The following is an 18351-nucleotide window of genomic DNA, read 5'->3' as shown; positions in this document are numbered from 1 at the left end:
CTAATTTCGTGCAATTAGGTCTCAAGTGGAACATAAGGTTGATGGGAACTCGAGGACTGTGCCTATCTGATGAGCCCCAAGAAGGGCGGAACCACTCGTGGGCTGTCGACGAATTTTCAGTAAACTTATTAGTAGTTCATTACAATTTTGAACAGACTGTTTCCACGGGGTCTCTGTGGGACGTATTCCAAAAAACCTAACAATACTGTTAAACAGCTTCCAGCAGACGCAAACAGTTAGTCGTGTTTGGGTCTGTACTAATCATGAAGAGCTGGCGAGCTAGGGGCAGCTTGGCTGTTCATTGCCAAGCTGACTGTCGAGAAATCTGTCTTTCAACCCCCACATTCGAATGGTAGATTCGTGATCGAACCACAGATGAGCCGAACAGCACTGGATTCACAGAAAGACACATGATATGCCCATGAGTTCAACAGACAGGATATTCATATTGGTTGACAGTCCTGATTCACTGCCAAGCAGGGGTGTGCCTTGATCCTGCTTAAGTACACATCGCTCAAGAAGCTCAAAACAGCAACCAGAAACAGGGATACTCTATTCTCCGGCACCAAACTACCTTCACTCCATTTTTTGATTTGCTAGTATGATTTTTAGCCTATATTTCAGCCCTTGAGGGTCCCAGAAAACGCTCAAACCAAATCTGCGCGATTTTTTGTCGTTTACCGTGCTGTTCATAACAAAACCAGGTAGTTGAAGAAAAATCTCAGAAATACTTCCTGATAGACTCTGTTCGATTCGCAAAACACTTGAGTAGCAATCCTATGATTTCGATACCATCTTAGAAGTTGGATCAGTAGCGTCAGCCAACTAAATCGTTCTGCAGATAAATCGTAGAGGCACTTTGACCTGGGGTATAAGTAGGCCATGGCCCACCAACTACTGTGTGTGATGGATCGACCTCGCTGTTTGCATTTCTTACCGATGCGGGAACACCACAGGGAGCCGTGCTCATCGTTCATAGGGAGCCGAAACAACGAGTGGTACCCTTTCAAGTTTTCATCAAGAAAACAGTAGGCTAAAGTTAGTTTTCAGGCAACCGTTCGTAGCTGACTGAGTTTTTCGAGGCCAATGATTCATACGGTTTCAAAGTTTCTCGTGTACGGGTGAGGGGACCTGTCCTGGGAAGATCCAGGAGATACGGGAACCGATCAACTCATGAAAGATCTGGTGTGACAGATTCCGGTAAGAATGAGGCGGAGACCGTGGTGAAGATGATCGTACTGCTTGCGTCCTTGGCGAGTGTATGTACAAACTGTAACGGTAACTTGTTCGCGCCAGCTATCGATCCTCTGCAGTACGCCTCATCGTTTTTGCTATTCACCAGTGCAGAGATAGACTTCATCAGATCTTCTCTAGCTCAGGTTCTTTGCCATATGGGGAGGAGTCTGTCCCAGACAACTGGCGAGAATCGGTGATAGTGCTCATTTTCAAAAAAGGAGCGCGTAGTGAGTGTGGTAACCACAGGGGGACCAGTCTGCCCCCCGGTTGTAACGAGACTGTTGGCGTCAGTCGTGCTTCGTCGCCTTATAGTGGATCGTGAGATACTGACTCGAGAGCAGCAAGCGGGATTCCGGCCTGGTAGGGGTTGTGTTGACCAAATCTTCACACTGCGTCAGGTACTAGAACAACGCCATACGTATAAGCGACCCACGATTCTAGTATTCCTGGATTTCCGAGACGCATTCGACTCGGTTGATCGGTCTGTTCTGCTTGAGACGCTTGCCCACCAAGGAATGCCCCGGAAGTTTGTAAACATAATACGTTCATTGTATTCTCAGACTTCCGGACGTGTGAGAGTGTACGGAGAGCTCTCCAAAAGCTTCCGCACACAAAGCGGTGTCCGTCAGGGATGCCCACTCTCTCCATTCCTTTTTAACTTTGTGATCGATGAAATAATGAGACGAACGCTGGAGGGTCTCCAAAACCCTGGTGTTCAAATAGCCAGTGAAGAAAACCTTGTCGATCTGGAATATGCAGACGACATCGTTCTCATGTTCGAAGAGGAGGAAAAGGCGCAAGTATTCTTGGATGAACTGACCAAAGTCATCCCGTCCTTTGGTATGCACTTTGCACCCACAAAGTGTAAGGTCATGCTTGTGGACGTGCAGTCACTGAACACGCCACTTACGATCCAGGGAGAGGCACTGGAAGTTGTGGAGCGTTCTACGTATCTTGGAAGTTGTATTAGTTCTGACTGTAGTGTGACAGATGAGGTGAATGCACGGATCTGCAAGGCTCGGGCCGCGGTTGCTAACTTGAGGCACCTATGGCATCAGAGTGGTTAATCCCTGAATCTGAAGGGACGTGTATCAAGCTACAATACGGGTTTTGTTGTATGACCGTGAGACTTGGCCTATTCGAGCAGCGGAACTGATACGTCTTCAGGTATTCGACAATCGTTGTCTCAGAACCATAGCTCGTGTGGGTTGGTGTCGGCGAATCCGTATCGAGGCAGACAGAAAGCGAGTTTCCGGTTGTGCAACGGGTACTTCCATTGAAGAATGTGTCCAGCACCAGAAGCTGTGTTGGTTGGGACATGTGTCGCGTATGTCGAACCGTCGTTTCCCAAAGAGAGTGCTGTTTTCCATGCCCAACTCAGAGTGGCGTAAACAGAGAGGTGGCCAATCCTTGACTTTCCAGAGGAGTATGAAGGATATCACGAAACGCTTGGGTGCTGTCGGTGCTAGTCGCCTTCCAGGATCCTCACTAGGCCTGGTTGGAGACACTACAAGATACGGCTGCCAACCGATATCAGTAGCGTTCTTATTGTCAGTTTCTAGCTTGTAGGAGAACCGGCAAGAGCAGCCGCGAAATACTTCTGGCCCCAGTCGCGAAAGTATTTAGCAGCCATTTTATGCATTCAGTCGGAAGCTTCGGGTTCAAAGACCAAACTGGGTGAAAGAGCCCACAGACAGAAAGATATAAAAGGCCGACGTATGGCTGGTATGACCCAGGAGATGAATGACGAAAACAGAGCCCACTGGACGAAATCAACTCTGGTGTTAAAATGACAGAGTTGTCAACGAAAAACGTCACCGAAATCAATTGCAAAACTATATAAGCGAATTCACACTGATTCCAGACTGTTCATCATACTGACAGATACGGTCACCCAACAAGCTCTGATAGGCATGGTGACATCGAGTGATGTGCACCAAGGTAAAAAGCAAAGCCTGCTCGTGGTACGGTATTGTAAGCCAACAAAAGTCCAAAGCCGGATAATTTATCCGATCAAGTCGTCAGATCAACGATCCGAAGCGATTTAGGGTTTTTATCCAGGCCAACTTTCCTATCACTTGAAGAAAATTCTGGGAAAGAGCGGTGAATTGATACATGGATAATGTTTTGCATCTAACACAAATTATGGGACGAGATGGGCCAAGTGGTTAGAGCGCGAAGTTACTGACCGGAAGGTCCGTGGTTCGAACTTCACCTCTGCCTCTCGATTTCCTCTGTCTAGGCTTGGGCAACCTCGCAGTATCCCAGCCCTCGTGCTTCCTCCGTGTGGCATGGCAGCTAGGCACCGAAAGGGTAATAGAGCTGAACGATTTCCTTTTTTCCGAAATTTGATCCGAATTATCGAACCAAGTGAGTATATTATCGGAATGGCTGAGTCCTAAGGTGGAAGAAGACCCGATCAGCACGATCCTCTTCGACTTGGTCACTGTTAAGCCTTCCTCACGAGGTCACAGCACGTGCCCATGTCTTGCTATTGATGAACTGAGGCATCTAACATCATTCTGGTGACATCCACAACTTTTTGTCGGCCAGTATGGGCTGGCAAATGGTCAGAAGAGAGGTAAGGTTACTCGAAAATTTGGTCGGTTCGGGCTATGCACATTGTACTTGGGCCACTTTTGTTGATTACTCCATACCGCTCATCGACAAATGTCAGTCTGGATGATCCAAAAACCACCAACCGCATGTTAGCTAGTTTTTTGCATTTTGTTCTGTTCACATTGAGTTTCTTGGTGATTTCTACCGTTTCCGCAACAAAACTTCGAGGTTGTCCCATTTCGAATCCATGCCCAGTCACTGCTGAGTCTTTCATGGTGCCCCATATTCATCTTTGTTTCTCGGTAGTCTCTCAGTTTCTCTTTTATGCTCACCGATTCTCATATGAGTTCTCCGGCCGTCTGCCCTATATAGACACAAGTGCAGTCGTCCTATATGGTTTTGTAAACGGAGTTCCGAGGTCTACCTATCGGAGTTGATCCTTCGAGTGCACCAGTGAAGAACGCAAGGAACGCCCCTCTTACACTGGCTGTAGTTAGGTTCTTTCGAATAACCTCGGATGTGTCTGGTCTATACGGAGTCCCGATCGATTCCCCATTGGTTTCCTTCTTAAATGAGGTCTAATCAAACTATTCGGATATTCGTTTTGTCAAAGTCCATTTTTAACTGCAATTTTGACTACTGTTCGACCAACTACTTCTGGGCTTAGGGATCTTACTAGGCAAAGGAAACTACTCACAAGGTTGCTGAAAATTCTTCAACAGCCCACGACCTGTTTCACCCTTTTTGGGGCTCATCAGGTAAGCGCAGGTACTTGGGAATGTCGGCCTGGGAAGGGCCGGCAAACAGTTTCCGACTGCTAGTTGGCTTGTGGTAAAGGCGAAACGTTGTTCAACAAATAATCCAACGAGACCATTCTGAAACGACGACTTCTCGATCGCTTTTAAACTTTTCCTAATTGATTTAACCCTTGGCCACTTGATGTAATTCTGGAATTCTTTCATACCCTCATCTAACTTCGTATTCGCGCAGAAATTCCACTGGACGACAGTCTCCGTATAGCCGACTTCATTGACACCACCCAAGCCGATGTGTTTGACTTACAACACCTCAACGCGGTCCGATCCAACATGAGCACTCCCGGGAGTGTAAAAGACTTACCGACCATACCTCTAACAATGAATACCACACACACAACAGCTCCCTCGGCGTCATCCAGATCCGGCTCACCTAGCCCCCTGGAAGCCACAATGAACCGACCACATAAGCCGAACCGGAGCATACCTTGTGTTGTCGCACCATCTTGGTGGTCGGCTTGGAAACGTAAAGGTGTACCTTTCAGTTTTGATAGAAAACACAGCTCCCCAAACATTACTCATGATGCTGCGGAACTCGTGGGTCAAGCGCCCACTGCGATCGATGCGGGAACGCGCGTTTCGAAAACAAATACAAAGCCCGTAATGATTTACAGACGTACTTCCGGGTATTTCGCCATTTCAGACAGAGCGCTGTCAGAAGACAACAGTTCAATTTCGTGACCAATCAAAATGCTTGGTGGAACACAGCGTGTGGAAGGTGCATACAAGCGCGACCCAAGTTACTGGGATCACTTGTTTTGATTATCGCTATTGTTGATCTTGTTATTTGAGCTTTCGTTTTTCGGTATATTATATGACTTATTCATTTGAGAGTCGATCTCTGTGAAAAAGAATGTATTACTTATCTCGAAACTGTTGCCAGTACTAGTCTGTAAGAAGGGGGTAAGTCATGATAGTTCTTTTTGCGTTACGCTTCATGCAAAGCGGTACCTTTTCTGTGGTGTGATGTACAGACATAAATGCCGAGATGGCTCAGTGGTTAAAGCTTCCGGTTACTGACCGGAAGGTCTGTGGTTCGAACCCGAGCTCTGCATCTCGACTTCTGTCTAGGCCTGGGCAACCTGGCAGTATCCCAGCCTCGTGCTTCCTTCGGGTAGCATGGCAGCTAGGCACCAAAAGGGTGTTACAGCCGAATGAACGTTGTACACAAGAGTCAATGTATGGTCATAGACCAACTTGTCAATATCACAATTAAAAAGCCATTGAGAAGCATTTCTTTATAAGGTCTAAGCAGAAGGGTTCACAAAACACAAGGACGCACCATAACGACGGTTGATTCCCTAACTGATTATCAGGTTAGCATCTTTACAGGCGTTGTTTATTGACCGTTCCACGACAAATCAGTCTCGAGTCCAAAAATATGAATGTTTGCACAAGCCTAGGATACCATGAAAAAAAGATAGCTGCTTCGATGCAGTTAAGTGAATAACGTGCACAAACTTTGTCAGGCTGGTGCTCTAGCCGTCAGAACAGACACCCAGCAAACAAGGTAACCGCAAAGTCCAAGAGGAAACCAGCAACCCATCTGCATTGTTGACATTGCTGAGAATGTGTCAATTCAGACTACCACCGATCGATCGCATCAGCTGATTCACAAAAAAATTGAGTCGGTACACCTCCGGTGTGTGAGCTACCGTTTCAGTTAGATGGTATTCATACTCGAGGAGATCAGGTTACCAGTTCGCATGCCTGCTTCGGGAATGGTCATATGAGGCGATACAAATATCGTCCACTGTAGAGACAACTCTTGTAACTGTTTGACTGTGTCATTTATATGGGGAACGAACTGCGCACTTACCTTCAATTTTTCCGTCACGGGTTCACGCTGGTTCAGCTAATCGCTCTGTGAGATAGTTAAATCAATGGATAGGAGAATCAATATGGTCTCTTCAAAGAGTGTACTCCTCTCGACAGTTGCTGTCCCAAACGTCCCATGTGTATCAGAATGATGTCCATCATCAAGGATAAACCCATGCTTTTCAACCAGTTTAAACAAACTATAGCCAATTAACAAGACTGCTTTTTATCACCATTCTTTACTTGAACCAACGTCCGCTCGACTTCTGATGAGGTCTTCCATGTGGACAGCGCTTCAGAGTCGCATGTTGCTGTTTGATCAAGTCAAAATAATGCTGTGGCTTGCTGAATGGTCGTGCAACTCTGCACCCTCCCTTGGCTTACTGCTCCGCCCACTATGGTGTACCGAAAGGCACGGTTGCTTCAGACAGCCTTTCGTGGAGACAAAGGAACATTACATACAACTGTATCACAGATTGTTCCACAAGATAGTGAGGGGGCTAGAAGCGTCGAGCTAAAGATGCTCGATCCAGATTGGCTGGCATTCTGACCAGTCACGGCATGCGTTCGTTTGGTCCGTAGTTCGCACGTGACACACCCGTTCTATTGACGTATTGTTCGGGTGTTAGGGGCGGATGGCCTCCGGACAGATGACCCCGACCTGTCATTTTTTGTCCTTCCAAGTGACCCTAAACCTTTTATCTAACCAACTGGGAATCCGATTACTAGTGAAAGACGATGGAACTGATGCAGTCTTCAGCTAGTATTGTAAGGATATAAAAGATCACCAAACCAAGTGTACCGGAATCTCTCTCTCTCTCTCTGAGGCGACCATTCCTCCACAGCGATCACATTTCGTCGGCCCCAATAAATTTGTCGGAACCCCTCCTGAATGTTCTTCCACAGTAGCAATAGCTACTCTGACAATAAAGTGCGCATGCTCATATTCGATTGAGGTACCTTCCGGAGCAACTGCTCCCAACCGGCCCAGTCAGGTGCAAGGGAAACATGAGGCGGCCTGATACAGCACATTCAGTTGCCTGGATACGTCAGAAACGAGAGATTCATCTGGGTTCCAGGTGAGTCTCTCGAAAAAAACAAATTAGTTTGCAAATGAGTGTAGTGTATATTCGCTAATTTCGTGCAATTTGGTTTTAATTAGACCATATGATTGATGGAAACCAGGGAACTGCGGCTACCTGATGAGCTCCAAGAAGGGCGAAATCAGTCGTGGGCTGTCGACGGATTTTCAGCAACTTTATGAGTAGTATATTACAAATATATAGGTGCAAGGGAACTTTTCCTCTCTAGCCTAGTCCGATGCGTCATGCTTGCAGTGACAATGAAGCGGATGGTCACTCACTCAAGTCGACAAACAGTCATCATGACCGCACCACTTGTAAATTTTCCAACTTCTAGTTTAAAATTACTAGTTGTTTGTTAGGTGGTTGGTAAGCTGTTCACCGTGCCTGACAACTGACTTGCAAACGTTTCGTCGCCAAATGAGAAAACATTATCACCTCGCACTGATTCCTCGTATGTTGACGAAACGCTTGCGACTCAACAGCCAATGAGTTTACTGGAGCTTGTTAGTGCTATAATCGTGACGTAATTCAATTGAGTAACAGGTGACAAGCACTAACCAGAACGATGATGAGTATAATAATTAGGTGCACTTTGATAAATATAGATGCATGTGATGGTTTTGTGATGGATATGCACTGCTGATGAGCTCTAACAACAGCGAAACTCGAGTCCAGTGCTTCCCCCCCCCCTTTGGTGTGGATTCACATGAATAATTGCGCCAGGACAGGAGGACGACTGTTCAAAACGAGAGTGATGTGAGACTGAAAAATATAGATGCAATGCGAAAGTTCAGACGAGTATAGCTCCAACACGTGTTCCGTAGTTAGCCGTGGAGACATGTGGAACTCGGTTGACTTCCTGTCATGTGCGCGTGTGTTTGTACGAGTTGTATGCTTGTTTATTGTGTGCAGTGTGAAGAGGGCGGTGTCCCTTCCTGTTGGATGCTTACACGAACACGAATACAACTTGACCTGATGTGTTGAAGTTCGTAAGCCTGGTGCGTGACGCACGTGGTAGCCGCGTAAACAAAAATAGGTGGGAAGTTGTCATGTTGTCGGCTCAGGTTGCAAGTGGGACAGGAATTGTCACGTGATTTGGATGAGTGACCGCTATAAGTTACCGACTGCCAGCTAGAAGCTTATCACATCCATGATCCAAACGCGTTAATAACAAGCGATTTATCCTGTTGCAACCATCCACAAGACTCAATTTCGGAGAAAGTACAACCGAAAAACCGTATACAGTTAAAATGTCATTTACGCCGTCTCAGCAATGACGTGGTAAGTCGGGGTAGAGTAGGACATCAAGTCACCGCGGTTGGCTTACAGTCTCATGATTCCCCATTGAAAACCGCTTACACGAAGCTAAGCTTTTCCCTGATCACGTGATTTCGTTCTTGTAAGGAACAACGAGTGTCAAAAAACGGTGAATGAAAAATCAGTTTATGCGACCGCTGCGGGTCGTTTTGGTTACCCGAATTGATCAGTGCGATATGAGAATGCTCACATGTCTCGGCAGGAACAACGGAGTAGGGGAACTGTGCCTGGGCCAGTTCGATTGGTTCACGCCAAGTCAGTATTGATCGACGGACCAGAAGTGAATTACGCCGTTTAGAAGCCATACATACTAGGTTACTCTGTACCGACTGCTATTCCACCAGACAGGGTACTGGAAGACGATAGTGTTGATGAAACTTCTCTAGCTTCGAACTGGTGGCCTTGTAGAACCCATTCGTAGCGGAAAAAAGAACCCGATTCTGGAGCAATAGGAACCGATGAGAAAGGAATAATGCTTTGAAAAGTGTGTTACATCATCTTCAGGGTGAATTCTCTTCAACAGAAGACGATTTTGGTTGGTCCAATGAGTCTTGTCTCTAAAAGCAGACCAATATATAGTGATATTTTATTGATCACCAGAAAAAAACAGTGTGTGCTACCGACCTAGTTACTCCGCTTCTAACAAGTATTGTTCAGGTCAAACGTGCAATGAGGTGACCAAAACGATGCCAAATGTACATGAATCGATAGAAAGGAAGACGCGTCATGAAAACGTGGACGCGTTACATGAGGCGCAGTATCGGAAAACATATCCAAGGTGAAATTCGGGAGCGAGAAACCGAAACACGCCTGGCCCAAGATGTTCTGTATATAACGATAGCATGGCTCTAAGGGTCGTTTGCAAAATACACATTGAATTACTTTCATTTTATTAAGCAGTTGCTATCTCTGATAAGAACGAAGATGCTTGCTTTCTACAAAGGCGTATTCGGAGGAGTTTTAATGGTTTGGTTGTCATTTAGTTATTAGCTCATACACTCATTCCGACGAGGCTAACCATGATGGTTCATCTGTTGTGCACCTTTCGGTGCCTAGCTGCCATGCCACCCGGGAAAGCACGGAGGACGAGAGATTGTCAGGTCACCCAAATCTAGAGGAGCAGTAGAGATTGTTCGACTGTAGCACTCTTTCGGTGCCTAACTGCCATACCACCCAAAAGTTGAACGAGGGCTGGGATACTGCCAGGTTGTCCTAGCCTAGACAGGGGAAGTCGAGACGTGGAGGTCGTGTTCGAACCACGGACCCCCCGGTCAGTAAGCTTGCGTCGAAACCACTGAACCACCGATGAGACTGAAAACGCCTCAATGTATGCCACAACGCGGATTGTGCGATGAAGGTTGGTCAACCTTATTGCTCGGAGAGCCAGTTACCTCAGTCCATAGAAAACCGGAACATGGAATAGATACTCGACAGGGGAGCATTTCCGGATCTATAGCATGAGAAGAAAAACAGCGGGTCCTGTCACAGAAATTATTGGAAAGATGGAATAATATGTTATGGTTCGACATGCCAGGGCCCAGTGAAAGGGAAACAACAACGGAACGGATAGGATTTGATCGCTGATGCACAAAAGCACACAAGAAAGGGTGAAACTCGGTAGAAGGTCGAAAGATTCTCCTCGTTCATGAGCCCACTCGTGGGAAATGTCAATCCAGAATAAATAAGCGATTCGTGACCAAAGAAAGTGCCGTTTTCAAAACCATACGGATGGACGGTGGTGGTGTATACCAGACCATGAAAACAGTGGACAATAAACGTCACAGGACAAGTGAAGCGCACCACTTAGCACTGTTTTGAAATGAGATAAAAGAAGAATCTCAGTGGAATCACAGGAAACCCCTTTTGAAAGTAACAACACGATGGTCGTGTGCTAGAAAGACAGTGTAGTTCAAACAACGGTTACGTTTCCTCTACAGCCACGACAATTGGCGATGCATGGAGTATCGGAGCCGAGAAATCGCGTGGAGGCGAAAGCATCCAACGCCTTCTGGATCAGATCGTTCGAGTCGGATGGCGTAATCGGAGGTACAAGCGTAGGTAGATCAGATTTCTGTTGGAGTTGTGAGTTTTGTATTTGGTGGCCTTCGCGAGCCACAAGCATTTCTTCAGGAAGTGTGTTCGTGAGAACCTGGAAAGCAAGGAAGAGCATGCTCGAATGTAAGCAAACTACTTGCAACAAAAGGTATAGCTCAAAGTAGGAACAGCTCCTTACGGCATTGGAACAGCCGGCATACGAACCAACGATATGAAACAATAGTAAAGTATTCTGAAAATCAGTTTCGAACCTGGACCTTCCCGGTCAGTAAATTCGCGCTCTAACCACTTCGGCCATCTCGGAAACACTGAGTTCAGTTAGTTCTGAAGAAAGAAATATTAGCAACACGTGTACGATGCACAAAACACAAATTACAGCGACCCAGTTTTATGATTTCATCCGCCCCAACTCATCTTAAAATGAATAAAAGACAAATAATCGCTCAGCTCCAACACTCCTTAGGTTCGTAGCTGCCATGCCACCTCAGGGAAAAATGAGAGCCAGGAAGCGCGGGCAAACTTGCCCAGGACGAAAGAGAAGTAGAGGTGCAGAGGTTGGGTTCGGACCACGAAATTTCTGATCAGTAAGCTCGCGTCTTAACCACCAAGCCGTCCCGAACCACCTAAAAATAGTCAGATTTCGAGTCTCGGCCAGCCAACGCAGCTCCCTATTGTGCACGTAACTGGCTGCGATTTCACGTGCATAGGAACGCATGAGAAACCACACCGCACGCTGGGAAGACTAGCGAGACATGTGGGCCGTGAGAATGAACTCATTTCGTTTTGTTCTGTAAGTGAAAAGCTAATAATTTATGCCGAGAGCCGGGAAGCACGGCTGTTTCGTTCTTATTGGGAATCATCAGCAGTGCACACCTCACAAATCGCCAGAAAGCCTCGAACCTGCGACCTCCCGACTAGTAGTTTCAACGGTCAACCGTTGCCTCTGAAGGCAACGTAATAAATAAGTTCATCCTGCAGACGAAACCGATTTCTTTTAGTCTTCTGGTCTACTCGGCGTACTTCATGGTGAATTTCGGAGGATACCGTTTGAACAACAATGCAGAGAGACGTCTAATGTCACCATCTGGCAGTTCTTCAAAGAGAACTAAGCAAACTCTGAAATACACGGCGTGGATGTGCGTTCGTTTAAAGTCCAAGGAACAACAGTGTTTGAAATTCAGCTTTTTGTCCAGTGGCTTGCACAACGCAGGGCGTGACAGTATGCCATATCTCCGTTTCTTTAGACTCATATCCAGGACGTAAAAATGTTTTGTGTTCAATTGTGAACAAGCATTTAAGTATTCTTGAAGTAAACTAGCCTGTTATCCTGTTCAAACGATTCAACAATATGTAAATTCCCGTCAAGAGATGACTCAAGCGCGAATTTACCAACAGAAAGGTCCGTGGTTCGAACCCGACCTCTGCCTGTCTAGGCTTGGGCAACCTAGCAGTATCCCAGCCCTCGCGTTTTCTTCGGGTAGAATGGCAGCTAGGCACCGGAAGGGTGTTACAGCCGAAACGACGAAAGTACCGTCAACATGTCAGGTGTACAGTTCTGCTACTAGAATCGTTCCGTATTGTAAAACGGGTTTCAAAGTTTAAGAAAAGGTGAAAACTCATAAGAATGGAGTTGCACTCACGCAAATTTTGTCTACGGTTGGAGAACTATAGCATCAACTAGCTCGGTACTTGGCCAAACTGATTGAACTAATCCATCAACAGATAAACGTATGAGACTGCGCAGCCTGTGGACGCACCTGCATGAGTGAAATTGGGTTTTCGAGACACGACCACTGTAGCAGTCATAAACAATCGATCGATGAGTCTGAGTAATCTAGCTCCAAGTCAAATGATTGAACTATGCTCATTCTGAATTTGGGCCACCAGTTTACTCTGAATAACAGTGGTGGTTCGTCTTGGGGCATCCGTTGGCGGATATCAGTGTGGTAAGATGCGGTGTGTGTGCTGTGGGCGAGATGACTCAAGTGGTTAGAGAGCGAACTTACTGATCGGAAGGTCTGTGGTTCGAGCCCGACCTCTGCCTATCGACTTCCCCTGTCTAGGCTCGGACAATCTGGCAGTATCCCAGCCCTCGTGCTTCCTTCGGGTGGCATGGCAGCCAAGCACCGAAAGGGTGTTACAGCTGACTGATTATCTGATTACCTTGTGTGCTGTCACACTGAAACGCATAGGATTTGAGGGATAAGGCTGGCAGCTCACTGTTTAGTGCGGTGCTAGCGCTCATGCCACCATTCGTAGGCCTGTGGGTGCTTGCCAACATGCCTCGGCGAATTGACCTGCCGATCCTATTGATTCCGGTCTACACGGGATCCACGAAATAATCCACAGTAGTGTATATGGCCCAGGGAAAAGCTGTTTGTTTTCCCATAGTTATGTACAAGCGTCCACGTGTACAACCAGTGTCAACAGGAAAATCCCCATGGGATACCAACCAACCGGCATTCATTAAGCCAGGCCGAAGGACCCCAGGGCTCAACAGTAAATACCGCATGCGGTTTGCGTTCAGCTTAACCGGCTAAATGTGTTGTTCGTGGAATTTCGCTTTGCATCTCTTGAAAAGGGGAGATCTGTTGGGGAATTTGTGGAGTCGCTTTGTGGAATTTGCTTGGATTTGAGCGAGGAATGATTGGAGTCAATGAATATCCAGGAAAGTTCAAGAAGACGCGATTAGGAGAAGACGGATGTCCAGTTTTTGGAAATGAGATGCAAATGAGAGTTTAGCTTCCCTGTCCAATGGTCTGTAACCGGCCAGTTGGCATTTTCTAATAAACAACCCCGCAGCGAAGGCCTTCTTCCTTTCATTTGGTGTCCCCCGTATCCCCCTTATAATGTTTGCCCCTAATACCACGAGAGAAACCTCCCAGCTGTAATCGAAATGTCAGTGCACGTGACAGCTTCCACTACAAGCTTGTCTGTATTCAACCCTAATCAAGAAAAAGAATCCTCATTTCACTGCGTACGGTGATAATGAGGCTTTGCGACCGCAAAGCCACGAGAACGGATGCCATTCCTTACTAGACGAATGGCCTTCTCATAGAAGTTGTGCACAAGGAAGACATGTTGACATGGAGGTATTGAAAATTTTTACAGTTCTTAATTAGTGGTTCTTCTCAATGCACCAGCTCGTCTGGATCGATCACAGAATTCTGGAACATGCTAATTACTCGTACAAAACAAAAAAACAAACCAGCAACATTAATGAAATATTATGCAAAAGATGGGAAACACATGTCAACATCGTAAAAAAAGTCGTTCTAACACCCTTCCCTTCCGGTGCCTAGCTGCCATGCCACCCGAAGGAAGTACGAGGGCTGGGATACTGCCAGATTGCCCAAGCCTAGACAGGGGAAGTCGAGAGACAGAGGTCGAGTTTGAACCACGGACCTTTCGGTCAGTAAACTCGCGCTCTAACCACTTGAGCCATCTCGTCCCTAACATGTCAACATCTGATGGACCTGCTCCTTGAGACCCTCAAAATTCGGCCCAAGGATGCGAACACGTTTTCAAACATATACGGGTATGTATACAGTGTACGGCTGACTTCTTTACTAACCCCAAAATGGGACTATAAGACGGACGCTGGCCTAGCAACTGTAAACAGAAATAGTGGAAATTTATAATCTCAGCCACCGAATCTCAATAGGATAACATTTCGTTTTCACAGAGTATCATGTCCACGAAATGGGTGAACTTTGAGCACGAACAAGTTCCCATCCATGCGGAGAGTCAAGTGCCCATCGTACTCAGAATCTTCAGATAGAACATGCAGCGCGGTCAGTGCGACAGTGTGAACTCCAGAAATGGCCAACTGGATATCTGATAGAATTCTGGAAGACCACCGAATATTAGGGAATTACAGCGAACGAGCTGGATTCATGATCCACGAGCAGTAAAGGCATGCGGAAAAACCATTCAGCTGTAGCACCCTTCCGGGGCCTAGCTGTCACGCTACCAAATTGAAGCACGATGCTGAGATGCTACCAATTTACCCCAGCCCAGACAGGAGCGGTCGACAAGCAGGGGTTAGGTTCAAAACACGGACCTTCAGGTCAGTAGGTTTGCGCCCCAACCCCGGGATCCATCAAACTAGTCACATGACGGGTCCACTCACTCAGACGCTAACCACTGAGTACATAAGCAAAGGTGTGGTGTGGAGTCTGAGTGTACTTGTGCGTCTGTGACAACTCAGATAACAGCAACAGGCCCATGATTCGAGACCCAATGAATGGTATTGAGCTCGAGGTAGCTCAGTGGTTAAGACGCGAACTTACTCATGAAAGCTCGTGGTTTTAGCTAATTCCTACACAGCCGCTCCTGTCTAGGCTTGCGCAATCTGATAGTTCCTCAGCCATCACGCCCCGTTCAAGTGGCAGTGCAGCTAAGAACCAAAAAAGGTGTTGATATTGGAACTGAAGGATATTTGCCTTCTCGTTAGCACTTACTACCGTGTTTACTTCGAATTTCGTCTTGGTATTGCAATGAACAAAGCTAGATTTGCGTACTCTCATTCACACCTATTGAATAATCAGATTACGAAGACCAAAGCGTTCCGCTTACAGTAACACAACATCGACTGTCTGTTGTTTGACAGCAAAATCTAAACCCAATCAGTTTTCAGAGGTGAGACATCGGTACACCGGGGCTATTGAAGCTACGATGAAGGAAGACTCAAGCAGAGGGGCATAAGCAAACAATGTGACCCAACCTACAATTTGGAAGTACCGACCAATATGAGATTCACATTCAGACTCGCTCCACTCTGCATAAATAGGTCATTGTAGAACATTCCATTTAATGAAACCTTTCTACTTGCGGTGAAGAAAGCCCTGAGAGTTTCAAGGTCCCTGAGTTCATGATGCGAAAAGTTTGTTTGGAGAGATGAGTTCAGCCGGTCTTTCTAATTTATCTCTAACACCACAGACAGTCATTGACTCGGCCATGACTACATGGCCTTACGGAAACTATGCGAAACTGGCGACATATCAGCTACACCTGCGCGTTAACAAATCGTTCACCTCTATTACCCTTTCGGTGCCTAACTGCCATGCCACCCAAAGGTTGCACGAGGGCTGGGATACTGCCGGGTTGTCCAAGCCTAGAAAGTGGAAGTCGAGAGGAAGAGGTCGGGTTCGAACCACGGACCTTCCAGTCAGTAAATTCGCACTCTAACCACTTGGGTCATCTCGCCACCTGCGCGGAACTTTACACTGGATGGTGCATGCCATTGTGATTTATCTCAGAGAGGATTCATAACGAAAATGGTAAGGGCGACATCAGCCAAGGAAATGAATTCGAGTAAGGGTAAGCCGTAGTCCCATGCGTGTTCATAGGTGACGTGCAGTGTTGCTAGAGTTCAGCAAAAAACTTTTGATCGACAGACAATGTCACAAAATGTGACGATCGAAGGAACCGAAGACAGGCTCTGGGTATGAAAACAATCATTGCAGTTGGTAACCATAGTGGTGTTCAACCACCACTGATAAAGTGGAGGCGTAGTCAAAGCAAAGTCGCCCAGGAGGATAGTCGGCTTAGTCCTCAAGAAATATGCCAGCGTCCGATCATCCATTGACAGATGGTGTCAGAGAACAATGCCTTACGATTCAACTGCAATGAAGGCACTAGAATCAGTTTCTATCCAGTATATGACGTGCATATAGTCAGATGCGCTCACACTCCAAACCCCATCCGTTTCTCCCTGACGGTACAACCTCGTCAGTGTTCTCCGTCAACAAAGAACTGGTGTGAGAGCTCTCCTAAAAGAGGCAAAATATCCCCTTCCACGTAAAAACCTTCCAGGGAACCACTGTATTGCTCTTCCAATTTGTACAGTAGCTTCGTTTTTCCCCGACTTATGACTTGTGAAGGAAGCGCTTTATGTTCAGAAGCTCTCAAGCCCAAATACCACACACCGAATTTCACCAACTGTGTGATGTCTTCATGAACCAATCGATGTGATCACGCGTAGTGTGTCGCTTTCTAAAACCCGCATCTTAACGGCATTAGGACTCTCATAAATATTTAACTCAAATGGTTACCAATTTTCTAAATCCGAAGCAGGTCATCTTCCGCGTGATAATGGTGCCAACAGAACAGTCACAACAAGTCGTAAGGGCCGGTTCGTGAAAAAGAGTAACCGTTTCAGAAGACCTGATCATGTCCTGCTTTGTTCCAAAAAGTCCCACAACACGAAACAAAGTGAGAGAGAACAAAAGTGTGACCATACCGAATTAATGTTTACACCAAATCGACGTTTGTAAGAAGCTAGCACGTGAAAAGGTAGAAACTCACTCGCATCGCCAAAAGTTCTCCAGGAGTATCGGACTGACAGAGAACCGGATTTGAGCAACATCCGGTCAGGTCAAGTGACTGCAACTGAGCGGCAAGGTGGTTACATAGTGACGCCAGACTGAGAGTGTCCCAGGGAACTGGAGCGCCCACTGTACCGGGGGACTTCTGGCTGCAGATGGAGAGAAGCGAGCCTGCAGCTTGTCCAAGCTGCAATCGAATTCGGGCTCTCTCACCCAAAAGATGAGCCAAAGCATGTCGTGTAAGTTGTGTCTGTCGGTTAGCCAAAGTAAGTCGTCTAGCAGCTTCCGTGGCGACAACACGTCCAGCGAGGCATTTGGCGCGCCAGACGTCTGCCGCTATTTCCGCAGTACTCGCAGCTTCCGCCAGGACAGCCTTTTGTGCAGCCAAATCCTGACTGCGACCAGAAAGATTTGCATTGTCCGAGGTCAGATCTACGAATTTGTCGGCCAAGTCAGAATTTCCCGCCAGGGCAGAAACTAATAGTCGCTTTAGATCATCATTGACCTGTGCAGTGATGAAACAGAATCGAAAAAAAGCAATCAACAGATCAAACAAGGAAAAAGCAGTGGGTATCGGAATCCTCACTCCGAAAAGGAATAGTCAAAGGAAAGGGATTGTGAATACAGTATCCACGCCAAGTTGACGCCAGGCCTACACTATACAGTAACTGGCAAGTGTGAAATAAAGTGTCTGTGAAATTCGAATGCCAGGATTTTTACTTTCAGAAACTTTTTGAACAGAATTTTATGAGTCACACTGTTGTGTTTGGTCCGCAGCACTTACTTCAGTATGCAGTGTGTGATGGATTTTTGTGCTAGATACCACCTGATATTTCGCCTATTTTTTCTGCACGTCTTTTCGTTTTAGATACTAATACTGTCATTACTACCGGATTTGTACAGTGACCAAAGCCTATCTTCGATCGCTGTTTTCATTTTTTCTCAAGACGTACTGTGTCCGCAAAAATGTAGTCCACATATGAGGGCGAGATGGCTCAGGTGGTTACAGCGAGAATTTACTGACCGGAAGGTCCGTGTTTCATCATCAAAGACAGCAACATCAGTGTTGGGACTGATGCTTCACTGCCGTACAACCACAAGGTTCGTCTAGTTATATATATATATATATATATATAT

The 18351-nt window shown here is 46.5% G+C and overlaps 3 protein-coding genes across 3 annotated transcripts in view; 1 reads left to right on the top strand and 2 right to left on the bottom strand.

Moving 5' to 3' along the window:
* Positions 1-5125, bottom strand: part of T265_05986 (hypothetical protein) — a gene marked incomplete at both ends in the record, with an annotated part of 66064 nt that extends 60939 nt beyond the window's left edge. The window contains one exon of the mRNA XM_009171138.1: positions 4915-5125. Within this exon, the coding sequence (XP_009169402.1) occupies positions 4915-5125 (211 nt within the window). The remainder of the gene's footprint in view (positions 1-4914) is intronic.
* The window catches only part of T265_05987 (hypothetical protein), a gene marked incomplete at both ends in the record, with an annotated part of 135680 nt that extends 130220 nt beyond the window's left edge, over positions 1-5460 (top strand). Inside the window, one exon of the mRNA XM_009171139.1 lies at positions 4786-5460. Within this exon, the coding sequence (XP_009169403.1) occupies positions 4786-5291 (506 nt within the window). The remainder of the gene's footprint in view (positions 1-4785) is intronic.
* Positions 5461-10273: 4813 nt separating this feature from the next.
* Positions 10274-18351, bottom strand: part of T265_05985 (hypothetical protein) — a gene marked incomplete at both ends in the record, with an annotated part of 23419 nt that continues 15341 nt past the window's right edge. The window contains 2 exons of the mRNA XM_009171137.1: positions 10274-10979; positions 17195-17719. Of these exons, the coding sequence (XP_009169401.1) occupies positions 10740-10979; positions 17195-17719 (765 nt within the window). The remainder of the gene's footprint in view (positions 10980-17194; positions 17720-18351) is intronic.

This window comes from Opisthorchis viverrini (assembly GCF_000715545.1).
Source record: "Opisthorchis viverrini unplaced genomic scaffold opera_v5_119, whole genome shotgun sequence".
Classification (NCBI taxonomy): Eukaryota; Metazoa; Platyhelminthes; class Trematoda; order Opisthorchiida; family Opisthorchiidae; genus Opisthorchis; species Opisthorchis viverrini.
Note: the sequence above shows the minus strand (reverse complement) of the source record. Positions and strands in the feature narration are given on the sequence as shown.